We start from the raw sequence: 18,095 nt of genomic DNA, 5'->3' as shown, positions 1-18,095 counted from the left end.
CGGTGCATTGCAGCGGCATCAGGCCACGCGCTCCACTCCGGATTAGGCCCAATGAATGGGCCTAGTCAGGAGGTTGTGTCAAATCATGAGGTGACTCAGCCTGAAGAATAAACATCTCTCTTCTTTTTTCTGGGAAACGGCTCCCAGAAAAAGCTTCTGTGCGGTTCCCACTGATTTCAATGGGAGCTGTCTTTTTGGTCAGGGTTTTGAGGCGAATATGGCCTCAAAATCCTGACCAAAAAACCCTGTGTGAACTTACCCTAATGCCATGACTAGCAATAGACTTAGAAGATGACAATTTCTCTGGCCCTTTTGGTGGTGACTAGAGATGAGCGAACAGTGTTCTATCGAACACATGTTCGATCGGATATCAGGGTGTTCGCCATGTTCGAATCGAATGGAACACCGCGTGGTAAAGTGCGCCAAAATTCGATTCCCCTCCCACCTTCCCTGGCGCCTTTTTTGCACCAATAACAGCGCAGGGGAGGTGGGACAGGAACTATGACAACGGGGGCATTGAAAAAAATCGGAAAAAGTCATTGGCTGCCGAAATCAGGTGACCTCCATTTTAGACGAATAGTGGATTTCAAATCCGGGTCATATGAGAATGTGAACTGTGTGAGTAAAAGACAGGGATAGCTGTACAGGCAGGGATAGCTAGGGATAACCTTTATTTAGGGGGGAATGTTATTAAAAATAACTTTTTGGGGCTCTATCGGGTGTGTAATTGTGATTTTTGTGAGATAAACTTTTTCCCATAGGGATGCATTGGCCAGCGCTGATTGGCCGAATTCCGTACTCTGGCCAATCAGTGCTGGCCAATGCATTCTATTGGCGTGATGAAGCAGAGTGTGCACAAGGGTTCAAGCGCACCCTCGGCTCTGATGTAGCAGAGCCGAGGCTGCACAAGGGTTCAAGCGCACCCTCGGCTCTGATGTAGGAGAGCCGAGGGTGCACTTGAACCCTTGTGCACCCTCGGCTCTGCTACATCAGAGCCGAGGGTGCGCTTGAACCCTTGTGCAGCCTCGGCTCTGCTACATCAGAGCCGAGGGTGCGCTTGAACCCTTGTGCACACTCTGCTTCATCAAGCTAATAGAATGCATTGGCCAGCGCTGATTGGCCAATGCATTCTATTAGCCCGATGAAGTAGAGCTGAATGTGTGTGCTAAGCACACACATTCAGCACTGCTTCATCACGCCAATACAATGCATTAGCCAGTGCTGATTGGCCAGAGTACGGAATTCGGCCAATCAGCGCTGGCTCTGCTGGAGGAGGCGGAGTCTAAGGTCGGACCTGAATGGAGACTGGTGTGGAGCGATCTTAGACTCCGCCTCCTCCAGCAGAGCCAGCGCTGATTGGCCGAATTCCGTACTCTGGCCAATCAGCACTGGCTAATGCATTGTATTGGCGTGATGAAGCAGTGCTGAATGAGTGTGCTTAGCACACACATTCAGCTCTACTTCATCGGGCTAATAGAATGCATTGGCCAATCAGCGCTGGCCAATGCATTCTATTAGCGTGAACTGAGTTTGCACAGGGGTTCTAGTGCACCCTCGGCTCTGCTACATCAGATTGCTACATCTGATGTAGCAGTGCCGAGTGTGCATCAGATGTGTAGTTGAGCAAAACTGACTCAGCACTGCTAAGTCTCTGCATTCGCATAGGAATGCATAGGCCAGCCTTCGGCCAATCAGCACTGGCTCTGCCGGAGGAGGCGGAGTCTAAGGTCGGACCTGAATGGAGACTGGTGTGGAGCGATCTTAGACTCCGCCTCCTCCAGCAGAGCCAGCGCTGATTGGTCGAGTTCCGTACTCTGGCCAATCAGCACTGGCCAATGCATTTCTATGGGGAAAAGTTAGCTTGCAAAAATCGCAAACTGACAGGGATTTCCATGAAATAAAGTGACTTTTATGCCCCCAGACATGCTTCCCCTGCTGTCCCAGTGTCATTCCAGGGTGTTGGTATCATTTCCTGGGGTGTCATAGTGGACTTGGTGACCCTCCAGACACGAATTTGGGTTTCCCCCTTAACGAGTTTATGTTCCCCATAGACTATAATGGGGTTCGAAACCCATTCGAACACTCGAACAGTGAGCGGCTGTTCGAATCGAATTTCGAACCTCGAACATTTTAGTGTTCGCTCATCTCTAGTGGTGACACATAGACACACACTAAGATGGTTAGCATACCCCTGTGTATCAAGCTCCTGGTGTTACGCTTGTAATACACCTATGTGGACAGGGCACATCCCCATTCTCCTCTCTGTGGGATCTGTTCCTACTACAACTAACCATTCAACTGAGGTGTGTGAAGCTGACCTACCATTCATTTCTGGACTTACTTAAAGGGAGTGTCACTAGGTCCAAACATATTGACCAAGCCCAGCAGATAGGTTAGGGTCACATGAACCCCCTTGTGAATCGCTGCCTCTGTTGTTCTTGTCAATATACAAATGAGCTCTTTGGAGTAATGGTAAGGACCTCGATGCTCCAAATAACTTATTTGCCTATTGACAAAAGTGACGATATCTTAGCAATTCTGTTTGATCCGGGTGACCCTAACCTATCTACTTGCATGGCTGCCTTGATATGCAGATTCTAGGGGCAGACTGCCTTTAAAATAACAGAAATGATGAGATGTTATTTAAAGGAACGCTCCAGGTAAAACTGTGACATTGTGCAGGACCTGCGGGGGCGGAGCATGACATGGATTTTTAAAAACAACAAAGTGACAATCGGTGTATCATGCTCCGCCCCCTTAGGACTTTCCTGGAGTGTTCCTTTAAGAATGTGACATGGATTGTCCTCGTATGTCTGTATACCTGACCTGTAGCACTGTATGTATTAGTGATGCCGGTTAATAAGTGGAATATTACAGCATTTTCAGCCAGCTATAACTTTGTGCTTTTGGTGTGTACTTTGTTGCTCTTGATGTTGATTTCAATACTTGTGTTTTATTTTGAATTATTTTTAATTTCAGCTTGTTGTCTTTTTGGTTTTTGTTTTATTGCTTTTTTTTCCCCCCTTTTGTTTAATTTTGCTTACCAGAGCCAAAGCCTTAATAGAAGAACAGCGCCTTTTGTTCCTAGGGTCCAGGTAAAGGCTTTTTCTGCCTGACACTAACTAAAGCTGTGTGTTCATATTTTGTTTTTTGTTTTGTTTTGTTTTTGTTTTAGTTTGGAAAATGCATTGGAGGAAAACTGCACATTTGGTTTGTTTTCCCCTATCTTTTGAAGCGTGTTGCTAGCATTGTGCATTCTCCCGAGCAAGCCATACAGTAGTGCATGAACATAGTAGCACCTAGGGAAACTTTAAAGAGACAAGGCGTTCTGTGGCTACTGCATATCAAGCCTTGAAATTACAGGTTTTGTAGCTGTTTTACGCACCAAAAATGTACACCGACCCGATACTCAGAAGATCAAGTCACAAGAAGGTACATGAAGATATAGTATGGTGCCATGGAAAACCATAGGCCGTGCTATTATAGATTTTAGGCCCCAGGATCATTATTAAAGACCCCTCAGCCCTTTCCAATCCAATCCGTATACATATAATCTATACAGAATAGTATATGAGACTGGCTGTCGCTGAGGCTGGCCGGTTCTGGCTGCCATCAACAGTGCAGGGTCCAGTCCTTTAACCAGTGGCCCATATTTAAAAGACATAAGGCCCATTGCAGAAAAACTGTTGTCTTTGTTGCATTTTTTTTACTGCGTTTTTTTTCTTTTAAGCCAAAGTCAAAAGTGTCTTAAGCATAAGGAATGGGAAATATTAAGGAAGTTCTTATACTTCTCTTTTCTGCAAAATCCACTAAAAAAACCCCAAAAGTACAGCAAATTCTGCAACAAATAAAGCATCTTTTCCATGACGTGTGGCCTCAGCCTAAGCAACGATTCACATTTACCATAATTTTATGCTATGGAATAATCTCCCACAAAATCTTACATGAAGACTTACCCTTGGTTCACATCTGCATTTGGTAATCCGTTCAGGAAGTCGGCATGTGGACCCCCTGAATGGACTACCGAACACGTTTACAAGCAATGTGCAGTGAAAGCACACGGACACCATAGACTATAATGGGGTCCGTGTACTTGCCGTGTGCTGCCCGAACGAGTCATGCGGACAGGAAAGTAGATTGTGAACTACTTTCCTGTCCGCATGTTCCAGACGAGATCACGCAGCAAGCACACGGACCCCATTATAGTCTATGGGGTCCGTGTGCTTTCACTGCACACCACTTGCAATTGTGTTTGGTAGTCCATTCAGGGGGGTTCTCATGCGGACTCCCCCAAATGGATTACTGACGCAGATGTGAACGAGGCCTTAACTCTTTGTTGCCATGTGTCTTTGGCTGCCTAAGTGCCTCCCCGTCAGGGCAAATAAGATGTGCCCTTGGTATGGGAAGGGGTAAATGCAGATTTACTTTAAAATTGTGTCAGATTTCATTTTGCATTATATCTGCATTTATTCAATAAATGAAATTACTATTTCACCCTAAAGGTATCTAAGAATAGAGAGCTTGAATGCCGTCCTCCTTTTTTTTGTATTTTTTTTGTTACCAGAGCGTCCCTTGGATAAATGGATAAATAACCTGATTTTAGGCTGAGGACACACATTGAGTTTTTGTTGCAGATTTTGCAGCATTTTCTTGAGCCAAAGCCAGGAGTAGATACAAAAGGAATGAGAAATGTAAAGGAAATTCGAAAACTTCTTCCTCCTGAATCTACTCCTGGCTTAGGCCTAATTAAAACTGCAACAAAATCTGCAAAAAAACTTCTAAGGGTAAGTTCACATGATGTAACGTGCCGCGTGATCTGGCACGTATATGGCGTGTGAGAGTTTGCGCGCTGTAAAAGCTCCCATTGATTTCAATGGGCGTTAGGATCGTATACGCTCGTTATTTTGCGCCCGTGATTTTGCGGCCACTTTTTTCCATGTGAACGGACCCTAACTCTAGAAACCTGGAGGCTAGACTTCTGGCCTTAAAATAAGACCAAGATCATGTCTGTCACCCCCATAGATTCAGAGATATCACTGGATAAAGCGAAGTTGCATATACTCGCACTTTCACTTTAACCAGTGCACAGGAGAACATGAGCAGCGGACACTGCAAGGAGAGGAAATTATTTTATTATTCACCTGTCCAGCTCACTTCAGATAACCCTAGGGGAGGGAGTACCATGTATTTTGTCTTTTGTTCATGATTTCACCCCCCCTTCCCCTTTGATTATCAACCATACTTGCCGTTTACCTCCTTATATGCTATGGTCAATGGCAACCACAGCACCTAAGTTGTTTTACAGTAATCAAAAAAAAAGTAAAAATAGACTTTTTCTCCCCCTGGTTAATGAAAAACAAAACACAATTGGTATCACCACATCCGTCACAACCCCTAAAATAAAATGAGTCCGTTATTTATTCTACATAATAAATTCCATAAACATTAAAATTTGAATGTTTTCTGAACTTTTCACCTCTCAAAAACAAACTAATAAAATCTGATAAAAAAATATATTATTGATCCAGAAAATACAAAGTCTCGTAAAGCTACATTGAAATAAAAGGTAAAAAGTTATGAGTGCATAGAATAGAGTGCAAAGAGGGAGTGCATAGAATAGAGTGAATAGAGTCAGAGCTGCAAAACAGAATCCCATTGACTTCAATGGATTCCATTTAGCGCGCGTAACACATTGAAATCAATGGGAGGCTTTTTAATCGATTGATTTCAATGTGTAGTGCGCTAAACGGAGCCCATTGAAGTCAATGGGATTCTGTTTTGCAGCGCTGACTCTGACACGAGTTTACGTGTCAGAATCAGCACCGCGTTACATCGTGGGAACAGACCCTCAAGGTAATTCTGGGCTACATCTAAGAAACTCAGCTTTGCCATTTCTAACATAAGCAGTTCTGCTATAACTAACAAATTCAGCTTTGCAACATCTCCACTACTTAACAAACGCGGCTCTGCTACTTGTCAGTTGTCTACACGTATCAGACGGTGCCTTCATGTAGACGCACAGTTTACATATTTTTGGTATTTGATTTTTTCCAGATTAAAAAAGACTCATTTGCTACATTCAAGAATTAAAACAATTTGTCAATTTCATGTATTTACAAAATTAGATAAATGAAGTTTTCTCCATCACATGTTAAAGGAGTATTCAGAGTTGGATAAATATTCCACAGACTCTGTGTGGTATTGCAGATTCCCATTTAGTAATACCAGGCACAATTCATGGACAAGTGTGGAACTTTTTCTAGAGAAAGCAGACGTTTTTTTTCCTAATTCTGTGCAAGTCCACTATGTAAAAAAGACCTTTCATCACTTCCACTAACTCTTTGCATCCTTCAATAGTCGCTGCTCCATTGATTCTTGCACAGTTGGAATTTTTTTTCCCTAGCCCCAACCTATCCTGAGCAATCAGTGCGGTTAGTTTTAGGTCCTGGGCTGGAGCAGACAGACAGGGACTAGTGATAAGTGAGTAGTATTCGAAACGGCAGTTTCGAATAGCACGCACCCATAGGAATGAATGGACGCAGCCGGCACACAGGGGCTTAAGCGGCAGGACGCCGGCCCCGTCTACGTACCGGCCGGCTCCATTCATTGCTATGGGTGCGTGCTATTCGAAACTGCCGTTTCGAATACTACTCACTCATCTCTAACAGGGACCCCCCACCTGACAGTAGAGAGGCTATTAGTCTATTAGTATATTGGGTGCTGAAAATAACAGCACTGATTGCTCAGGAATGGTCGGAGCTAGAGAAAATATTCCAACTGTTCTGGAATCAGTGTAGCAGAGACTGTTGGAGGTAATAGTTCATGGTTAAAGTCCATTGGAAGGGGTCTAAGAGATCCTGGACAAGGTGTCTTTCTTCTTTAGACGTAGTGCCCCCTCTTTTCCCTGGTATTCCAGTTTGGTTATTTCCACTGACTATATCCTCCCCGTTATATTCTGGCTTATACTGATATCTTTATAACCAGCCACAGTCTCTTTAAAGCTTTTACGATCAACCCACAATCACAACATGCTTCCTACTGCATTTTCCAATATGTACGAGCTCCTGTAGTCAAAGATTAGCACATCAAGTTGTACCTTATTCTACAACGTCAAAACCTGGTAGTCAGTGGCCAAAATTGTGGAAATTTACGTTTCAATGGTCATCATGTAAAAGCCAAAGGGAAGAACATGAAAAACTCCGGGGAGAAAGGACTTAGTGTATGTAATATGAATAAGGTACAAATTGGTTGCCTGTCTTTCTGAGTAATACGTCTCTTACCACTAGTCTACTAATCCACTGCATGCTGTGTCACTGCCATTACTATGGTTTATGATATAGAAAGTATGTGAACCCTGTTTTATTGTGCTGTGTGCCATAGCTAAGTGTGACTTATTGCTCTGTAGGAATCACATAAGCGGGTTACTTTACTATACAGTAAAATCCCTCAGAAAATTGGTATTACAGCCATAGAGAAGTGCTGATGTATGTGTCACAGGGGAGAAAGGCTAAATTACTGACAATATATATATATATATATATATATATATATATATATATATATATATATATATATATAAGCACACACTAATATACTACCATATATATTATACAGTAATGGCCACAAAGGGTTAATAGTTCATATTTGTCAATTAACAAAATGAAATGAATGAAGAAAAGAGAAATGTAAATCCCATTGATATTCGGTGTGATATTTACATCAGTTCTTCTCGGTACTTGCAGACCGTTTTTGGCAGAACTCAGCAGGGAGGTTGTTCCCGGCGCCATCTTGGAGAACTAAGCACAGATCTACTATGGATGTAGGCTTGCCCCAATCCGTCTGTCTCTTCATGTCATCCCAGACAGACTGGAGGATACAGAGATCAGGGCTATATCTATATATATTAAACTATTTCTAGAGATGAGCGAACACTATTCGAAGCTCCCGTTTCGAATAGCACGCACACCATAGGAATGAATAGACGCAGCCGGCACACAGGGGGTTAAGCGGCAGGCAAAGTCTGCGTGCCGGCCGCTTCCATTCATTCCTATGGGTGCGTGCTGTTCGAAACGGGAGTTTCGAATAGTGTTTGCTCATCTCTACTTAACCCTTCTTTTTCTGAAAGCGTTCTTATGTTGCAGCAATTTTTCTATACCTCCGCTTCTTAGAAGTAAGTTTTCACTGTGTATATAGTGACACTTTTTACAGAGCACGTATACCCCTCTCTGTCTGTTTTAGTCAATGCTGATATTCCCATGGAGCATCTCCCCATTGAAAATCCACAATACATTACAATAAGATATGTGCAGACCTTCTTGTGTCTCCATTGATACAGACCTGTGTATTCGGATCCTCCAGTGACACATCATCCCAATGTGACTGCAGGATCAGACTATACCAGATAGGTCTGTAGTCTGTTATCATGGAGATACATAGGAATCCATAGGACCTGAATACACGAAACAGTAGACAATTTTTCATGAAAATAAGTTGCAAACTTGCTTCATTTTAGAGGAACTGAAATAAAATCTGGTAAGGGTTTGGTAAAATACGGCAGACATGACCTTATACAAGGTAGTAATGGCTCTATTGGTGTGACAGTATTATTTTTGTAGACAGATTTTCTTTTCCAGTATAGAATTTAGCAGAATGTTTCCAGGGCCGTCCCCTCACGATATACATGAGGTCGTGCATCCTGCTTTGCCACTTTTTCATGACTGTCCATGTTTGTTTTTAGCCATCCTTACACTGTGCAATGCATGTCCTTATCCGACGCCTTTCAGACTTTCCGCATGCATACTGTTCATCGTTTCAATGTTGCAGTATCAATGTGTGCAATGGTGAAATGTCAGCTAGTTACCAGAGGGTGCGCCATTCAGAACCCTTATTATTTTAGCAGCTACAAAGAGGACACTTTGCCCTGGGGGACTCAGCATGTCAGTGCATTATATGGATGGTTTGTTGTATATCAATAGCTTTCCACAAATGAGAGGGGCTTTGCTGCGTCTGTCCCACCATGGCTGTGTAGGAGACCGTGTTGGACAAAGTAGAGGATTCGGTTCTTTGGCCTACCAACACCACAGCCCTGTTTATTACATAGCACATCTGTATACAGAGCCTTCTTATATATCTCTCACGTCTTCCCTTCCCCTGTGCCAGTAACTGTGAACCAATAAATGAGGCTTACAGATAGTTGCCCTATACTACAGCGCACCTTGATTTATGTGGTGCGGATTGTTCCGTGTGTGGAAGGAGGAAGGTCACAATGGCTTGTCCTTACATTGGAAAGCGCTGTGGTGACCACACACATATACCACCCATTGCATATGGGTAGACCCATGCCGGATCAAAGAAATGACTGCAGGCGAAATCTAACCTAAGAAGCAGCTTGCTGGAGTGGAAACCTTCTGCTTTTCTCCAATCTACTCCCTATTCTTTCATTGGGCCCTATTTATTGAGAAAGGATTAAAGGGAGTGTGTCACCAGACCCCAGCATAGTAACCCATCCATGCAGATGAGTAGGTTAGGGTCACCTGAATCAGACATGTTTTTCCCTTATAAATCACTGCCTTGCGTGCCAAGATATTGATGTTTTTCTCAATACGCAAACAAGCTCCTTAGAGAAACGAAGGAATTGCCATTGCTCCAAAGAGGTAAGTGGCTGCACTCTCATTGCTGCAAAGAGTTAATTTGCAAATTGACAAAAAGAGTGAAATCTCAGTAAGGCCTCGTTCACATCTGCGTTCGGTATTCCTTTCATGGAGTCCGCATGAGAACCCCTCCCCCGAACGGAATACCGAACGCAGCTGCAAGCGGTGTGCCAGTGAAAGCACTTGGACCCCATAGACTATAATGGGGTCCTTGTGCTTGCTGCTAGATCTCCGCAGGGATCATGTGGACAGGAAAGTACCGTATTTTTCGGACTATAAGGCGCACCGGACTATAAGGCGCACCTGCAAAAAATGCCTGCTAAGGCATCTAGGTTCATATATAAGGCGCACCATATAGGGTGCGATTATAGGATGCACCAGATTATAAGATGTGCTGAATTATAAGACGCTGTACATTGGATATTGAATGAAGCACAGTTATGTCACTGGGCTGCTGCACACAGAGCTGTACATATCACAGCTTCTGTATACGGTGGCCGTAGTGCTCAAACCATTTACAGCAGGGGTGCTCACACTTGTATAGGGGTTGAGCTACTTATAAATTGACCATTTTAAAATTATCTACTGTGTGGGCAGAGGCTTGGGCTGCTGTGTGAGCGGGGCCCACAAGTTTACCAAAACTGGGCGGGGCTTAACACGTCTTAGGGGCGGGGCCTGCTCTGATGCAGACGTTCTGATTGGCTCATAGCACTGCCCGGGCACCCAGCACAGAGCCAACACCACTGCCAGTAATGCCGGTGCCCTCAGCACAGACCCCCACAGACCTCCTGCCCGCGGCTGCCTGGAGAGCGGGGAAGGCAACATCCCCCAGAGCTGCTACTGCTTCTGTTCTGTGTGAGACACAGGGGACAGAAGCAGCAGCAGCTTCGGGGGATGATGCGCTCCCAGCTCTCCAGTGTGTCACAAATTAGGCGGGGCTGCGGCCCAGGCCCTGCCCACACAACAGACTGCTGTGAAGAACACGTAAGGCAGCGAGGGGGCGTGGCCAGCAGCCAACATGGCCGGACGCTGTCCTAACATCGTGCCACAGAGTGCAGCAGTCACACAGCGGTCACTTCGGCGTGGTGGAGAGACCAGCGACAGCACGACCGGGACCCAACCAGTTGTATTGGGGAAGAGACAGCTTCAAATTGAGTTTCTGCAACTCTCATTAGAGGTAGGACAGATCCATATATAAGGCGCACTTGCAATTTCTGAGAAAATTCTAGTATTTTATGTGCGCCTTATAGTCCGGAAAATACGGTAGTTCACAATCTACTTTCCTATCTGCATGATTTGTGCGGGCAATGCGCGGCTAGCACACGGACACCATTATAATCTATGGGGTCCGTGTGTTTTCACTGCACACCGCTTGCAATTGCGTTCGGTATTCCATTCAGGGGGGGGTTCCCATGCAGACTCCCCGAACGGAATACCGAACACAGATGTGAACGAGGGGTAACGGAGACACCGACTCACAAAGGGAAAAGACCATGAGATTCAGGTGACCCTCACTATCCATCTGCGGGGCTGGGAGGATTCCCTGGGTTCTGGTGACAGACTCCCTTATCAAATATCACATTTGTTTTAGTTTTGTAGATTGATAAATAGGTAAGTTATGTTTTTGTTTCTTTCTCCTTTTTTAAATTTAATGCCCCATTAAAATGTACAATTGCACTTTTGAGTATGACTTTACACTATATAATAGTCTTGGTAACTTACACTTTGCTTTATTTAGCTTGAATTACAATCTTTCTTCTCTGTTCACATGTAAGGCTAAGGACGGGTTCACACCAGCGCCTGGTCTCCACTTTGCAGGTTTCCGTCTTCTGCCTGAGAAACTGGACCGGAGACGGAAACCCGACAGTCAGTTTTCAAACCCATTCACTTGAATTGGTTTGCAAAGTGTCCACCGGGGAGCGTCTTCTGGTCTCCGCAGCGAAATCATTTTTTTTAACTGATCACAAAGTCCTGCATGTCCGACTTTGTGTCTGGTTAAAAAGAACGGTTTCGCCGCAGAGACCAGAAGACACTCACATGCGGACACTCTGCAAACCAATTCAAGTGAATGGGTTTGAAAACTGACTGCCAGTTTCCGTCTCCTGTCCAGGTTCTCGAGCAGAAGACAGAAACCTGCAAAGCGGAGACCGGGCGCAGGTGTGCACCTCCCTAAATGTATGAGGTTTAATCAAAGTTCATTATACAACAATAACTACATTTTCAGAAGTTTACTGAAATGAAAAAAAAAATTTTTTTTTTGCAAAATAACTTAAAATTCTTAAATGTGCAAAATGTGCAGTCTATCCAAAGAATAGGTTGCCGCTGTGTATTCCCCTTTAATGCCGGCCCATATGTTTCCTTGCAGATGATGTTACTACAATTGTAATTGGCACTCTCATAAGTGTTAAATAATCTATTTGCATCAAAAAAAAAATGTCTTAAGATTGTACAAAATATAATTAAGCAGAAATCTGGCTTCTTCCCACTCAGTATTATCTAATTGTACGGATACAGGCCATAATTAGTAAGTAATGCTCAGCGCTGCCCCAGATATGGATGTTGTGCTTATTTAGTACATTCTTGATCTCTACATTGTAATTAGAGAAGACGTTCTGATTTCACGAGGAATATGGGATATGTTGTACAGGGCTGGGGAATCAGTTAGGGAAAAAAAAAAAGCCGCCATGTTGTGTTATCTACAATGTCATAGTCGCAGAGGACACATTAGTTCTGCTGTTAGTTTGTGTGCGTTCCTCTGCATTGATTTCGGTATTAGGGAATTGCTGTTATAGTGACTCTGGAATTGAAGTTGTGTTTTTTCCTAACATTTAAGCACATGGTGCATCTAGGGGTGAGCAGAAAGGACCCTGGGCCTTGGATGGCAACAAGATACCCCTCGTTCACATCTGCGTTTGTATACCGTTCGGGGGAGTCCGCATGGGGACCCCTCCTAACGGAATACCAAACGCATTTGCAAGCGCTGTGCATAAAAGCACACGGCCCCAGAGTATTTATAGACAGGGCTAGGTTTGCAGACTAAAACTGCACCCTGGATGAAGCCTTAACGGGGGGTGTACAGGCTAACATCAAAGGGAATCAGGCAACTTTTAGAAGATCAGTGAGGGCTCCATGGCAAAAAAATTTTGCAGATTAGCCCGTATGTAGACAGCTTTCTGTTCTGTGAAAGCCCTAAATCTTGCTCTCCCTCACCCATGAACGGTGTAGTGGTCCTACACAAGAAAGTGCACAAGGATATGATCTATCACAGGTCATTTCTTAAAAGAGAGGCTCGTACAAGCCATTCCCCATACCTTCAAGCCAGTAGGCCCTATAAGGCTGGGGCCCCACGGGCCGGAAACACTGCAATTTGCCCGTGCAAAGTGGATGGATTCATGTGAATCCCATCCCCACTTTGCAGAAAAAATTGCAGCGCTGACACGCTGTGATTTCCAAAACCGTTGTGGTTTTGAAAATTGCAGCATGTCAATTATATCTACGGAAACACCGGTGGCTTCCCCATAGATATAATTGTAACAGAAAGTCCGCAGAGGAAAACTCAATGAACTTTCTGATCAAAACGCTGCGGGAAGAACCGCAATGCATTCACGCCACGGTTGTTCCCGCAGCGCTAAACCGCTGTGTTTCCAACCCATGGGGCCTTAGCGTAAGAGTCAGGGAATGTCCTGCTCCAGATATCCGCCTGGGATGTCCCAGTAGTCACCAAGGAGCCAAGTCTGCAAACTCCACCACAGAACTAGAAAGGTGCAGGGAAGGAGGAAACTTATTGGAGCACACAAGTACTCCTCCCAAAAGTGACATGAACATGATAAAAGATAGTAAATATGTAGATGTGCACTGTGCTGATGGACATCTAACTGGAGCTATAAGAATTTATTTTAATGGCCTAACCAGACAGAGGTGTGTAAGGGAAGTGCGTGCAAATGTCCCATCACTCCATGAGGTCTCTGTAGGCGGCTCTCAGCGTCAAGGTTCTTGCCCTTCATTAGTACAGAGCTGAATGTGAGTGGTACTGGCACTTACCGAAGAGAAGCAATGTATGAAGACTAACTTAGGGCAATGCCCCATATGCACATTAGCTCCTATCAACCAAAATCCGAGTGAAGGAAAACCTATATCAGAGGTCGAGTAGCTACAACATAAATGGTGATGCTATTGCCGTCAGGGTGCAGTTAGCTTACTGGTAGATTGGTATCGCCTCCTGAGACTGTGCTGATGCCTGATAGTAGTAACGCCATTCAATGCAAGAAGATCGCTGGCTCAGGGACACCTAGGATTTGTTAAGTATAAAGCTTTTTTAATTTTTGTACATGCAGGACTGTGCGCTAGATAGCAAATGCAATGTAAAAGAAATTTGCAATCCTCTGGTCCCTCTCTAAAATCTTATACTTCTCGCAAAATTAGTTCTAACCACTACCTTCCCATGTTACAATCACAGATGTCTGGCAAGTTAAGATGTGAAACAGATTATTGAGTTGTTAGCGGAAACAGTCAACAAGTTTATTGACAGACAAAACCTTAACAGCTTTAGGTGAGCTCCTTTAATGCAGTGAGACAGCAAAAGATCACGGTCCGGTGTAAGGTTTCTTGCACAAGGACATGTTACTGCTTGAATGACACTGTGCTGCTATTAGGACACCTATACGTTTCTATGGAGCTCTACTTTATATCTGTATATATACATCGCATGCTCCATAATGTGTAACCACACTGAGCTCCATACAACGGCACAAGGAGCACCACTGGCTCCGAATTACAGAACTTCAGGGACTCCTCGTGGCCTGTACAGCCTTCTATTCTTTACATGATGCCTAAAGATGACACTTCCAACTCTATCAACAGATGAACTTAACATGAAAATGGAGAAGTAGGAGCTCATAAAGAAGAAGGATACGGGAGAAGGAGCAGCATGGATTTAGTGTTGTAGATTGTGTTGATTTTGCGGGAGGCATAATGTAAAGGAGGGCAAGGATGCATATGGAAAGGACAATATAAAGATCAGAGAAAATAGATTGGAACTGCAGTCTGTCTGCAAAGTGGCGGTCTAGGATTTGATATTGATGGTCTATCCTTAGCATCGGCCATCAACATCAGATTGGAGGGGTCGATCATTCAACTATAGCTTATGGGGTTGAACACAGACCCGCCATGCCACACTATTGAAAGTTATTGTCTATTCATTTGAATGGGAGCTGTACCCCAACATGGCCTCATCGCAGTGTACATGGCTCTGTACACTGTGTAGTCCTGATGGCAGCAGCAGCTGGTTGGTGGGAGTGCTGGGTGTCAGAAACCTACTGATCTGATATTGATGATCTCTCCCAAGGAAAGCCCAGTATTGAGTCTTGGACAAATTTTTAAGTTCTCTACATCTATGAAAAATCCGTATTTCTACCACCTACTTACTGACGTCCTCCTGCGCTAAATGAGATCATTGTATAGTTAGCATGAATCTCTACGTAATCTACTTCTATACTTCATGCTATCTTTTGGTATGTCCCACTCTTTTATCCACACAGCGAGGACACATGCTGGGAGTTGTAGTTCTTAGTAATTTTGGGTTTCTTGAAGAAGACCATTACTATATCCTACGTAATAGCATAGATGGCTACCCTGGTATTGAATCGGCCTACATTCGTCGTGCTTCATCATTCCGCATGAATCATTGGATTTCGTTGTGATTTTTTTTCTATGTATCAGGTCAGCTCCTTTGATATATTTGGTGTTTCCCTATGAAAGACATTTGTCATTTCTCTTCTACAGATAAAACTCTGGTACGACAAAGTTGGTCACCAATTGATTGTCACTATATTAGGAGCTAAGGACCTGCCATCGAGAGAAGATGGGAGACCAAGAAACCCTTATGTTAAAATTTATTTTCTTCCAGATCGAAGGTAAGTAATGAGGCATTTATGGTTCTACAGTATATACTATATTAAGGGGCTTGTATGATACTGGAACTCGCTTGACAATATTTGTAGAGTCCATTATACAATACAAGGTGTAGACCATATAATAGACTCCTTTTCCCATAGACTACAGCTGCTTTATGGTCATTTCTAGAGATGAGTGAATAGTATTCGAAACTATTCGTCGAATACCTCGCTCCCATAGGAATGCATGTAAGCAGCCGAACACCAAGGGGTTAAGCGCCACCGGAGGCTGCTAAAACGCATTCCTATGGGAGCAAGGTATGCAAAAGTACTATTCGCTCAACACTAGTCATTTCCCCTTCACATCATATCACGCAATCCCCTATATCTGCATTTCAGTGCTGGGGCTGTATCCAGTATCAGCAGCATCAGTATATGGGAGACCTCTCCCGCTCCTTGGAGACTTGTCAACTCATCCCAGAGGTCTTTTGGACAATCTGGAGAAAGTTGGCAAATAAAATATGCATTAGAAGGATGGAATTGACTAAATTCCAGACGCAACTTCACCCTTGTGCATGGGCTGTGTCTGGTATCTATTAGTCATATACAACAGTTCTCCCTCTCTGGAGGACATAGTGTATCTATGCCTAATACACGCGGCAATACAAAGGGATCTGTGTAACAGGACGATCACATCTGCATTGTTTCATCCATTCTTTTGCTCATCGTAGGAACAAAGAATGAATTAAAAAATAAAGATGTATCCATTCTATCCTTTCTGTCTGCAATTTTAGACAGTGCGTGTGGTGGCGCTTCAGGCGATTTGACCCATTGCTGATGGTTTCTCCACACGTTAAAATGTACCCTTCCTTGGCCATTCTCTTGGCTGAACATATTCAGATATGTATATCACAACTTAAAGGGATCCTATCATTGGATACCCTTTTTTTCTGACTAAAAGCCTTAAGAAAGGCTTTTCTTCTCCTACCTTTAGATGTTTTCTCCGCGCCGCCGTTCAGTAGAAATCTGGGTTTTCTTCGGTATGCAAATGAGTTCTCTGACAGCACTGGGGGCGGTCCTCAATGCTCAAACAGCACTGGGGACGTCCCCAATGCTGCGAGAGAACTCTCCAGCGACGCCTCCATCTTCTTCTGGAATGGCCTTTCCCTGTGTCTTCTTCTGTCCTGGGTTTGAATCTTCTAGATGCATGCGCAGTCAACTCCACCATCGGGCCTCAGGCAGAGCCAACTGTGCATGCTCACGCCACAAGAAAATGGCCGCTTACACCAGCTTACTGTGTAAGCGGCCACAAGAAAATGGAGACCGCCCCCAGTGCTGCGAGAGAACTCATTTGCATACTGAAGAAAACCCAGATTTCTACCAAACGAATTTGCTTCATTACAAATTGCAATCCTTAACCAAACTAGAAATGGAGCATGGACACATCTGTAGATCTCTAGGGGTCCTAGTATTGAGATTTTCTGCAATTGGGGACCCTTATAATGAAAATGGTTTGTCGCAAATGGGCAACCCCTTAAGAAAAGTGCAGATAGAAGGTATTTACAAAGATAACATGGGTGCCCAATACGTTATACCCACTCTATCCCTCTATACAGGTTATAAGCAGATTGCAAATATTTTTATCAAAAGAAGTTCCAATAATTAAGTTGCAATATTTTTTATTTTTTTATTTTTTTTCAAAGAGCGTTTTCTGATTGGTCCCCGTGACCTATTTCAGAATTTCCACGTATCTGTGAATAGCCCCCTTGTAGACTCCCTCCGCACCCAAAGCCGAGAGTTTATTGGTTTTGGCACTTTCAGGCAGAATTTCATTAGCCTGTTCTTAATGAAGGGGATATTCTCAAATACCAGCTAACTTTTAATTAGGTTTCATATCTCCTATTGAAGGTCATTAAGGTATTTTAATTGCAGATAACCAATATAAATTTACACAGCTCTCATTAGAGGATTCTCATGTAACATCTGCCAAGTGCAGATTCCTATCTCCTAATAAGTAAAATATGTCGATACTTCTAATGAAATCCTGGTATTACTAGTGTTCTTCGTGCAAGCGGGGGGTCAGCGAGGAAGACATAAAAACACAGTTAACTACAATATAAACCAAAATCACAGGTCTCGATCATTTTGTAATCTTAAAGGGGTCCTCACCGGAAGCACCATCTAAATATGATCAGTGGAAGCAATCTTAAGGGTGCTTGGTTCCCTGTTTTTGAGAATACATTGATGTAAATTGGAGGTGCAAAAAGAGCTGACATTTGGGTAGTAATAGATAGTCTGGCTTCTTTGTTTTTCTTGGGATTGATGCGGTTCTCATTGTCCGACACTCTTAAGACATGGCTTGTTTTGTTTCTATCTCTGTACCTGTATAAGTTATGGAGGACCTTTCACCACCTCCTTCTATAGGCACTACTCTACTGATTCTGGCACTGCTGGATTTTATTCTCTAGCCCCCACCGTTCCTGAGCAATCATTTCTGTTACGTCCAGCATAGTTATGCTCTCTACTGTCAAGTGGGTGGTCTTAGGCTGGAGCA

The 18,095-nt window shown here is 43.7% G+C and overlaps 1 protein-coding gene across 41 annotated transcripts in view; it reads left to right on the top strand.

The window, feature by feature from the left end:
• RIMS2 (regulating synaptic membrane exocytosis 2) overlaps positions 1-18,095 on the top strand; it is a 478,194-nt gene that overhangs the window by 284,957 nt on the left and 175,142 nt on the right. For 34 of the 41 annotated variants that reach the window (XM_075270181.1, XM_075270178.1, XM_075270180.1 and 31 more), the window contains 2 exons: positions 3,048-3,095; positions 15,432-15,562. In XM_075270181.1, coding sequence (XP_075126282.1) covers positions 3,048-3,095; positions 15,432-15,562 — 179 coding nt within the window. The remainder of the gene's footprint in view (positions 1-3,047; positions 3,096-15,431; positions 15,563-18,095) is intronic. The other 7 variants (XM_075270210.1, XM_075270216.1, XM_075270212.1 and 4 more) reach the window with 1 other exon arrangement.

Source organism: Leptodactylus fuscus, chromosome 4, assembly GCF_031893055.1.
Source record: "Leptodactylus fuscus isolate aLepFus1 chromosome 4, aLepFus1.hap2, whole genome shotgun sequence".
Classification (NCBI taxonomy): Eukaryota; Metazoa; Chordata; class Amphibia; order Anura; family Leptodactylidae; genus Leptodactylus; species Leptodactylus fuscus.
Note: the sequence above shows the minus strand (reverse complement) of the source record. Positions and strands in the feature narration are given on the sequence as shown.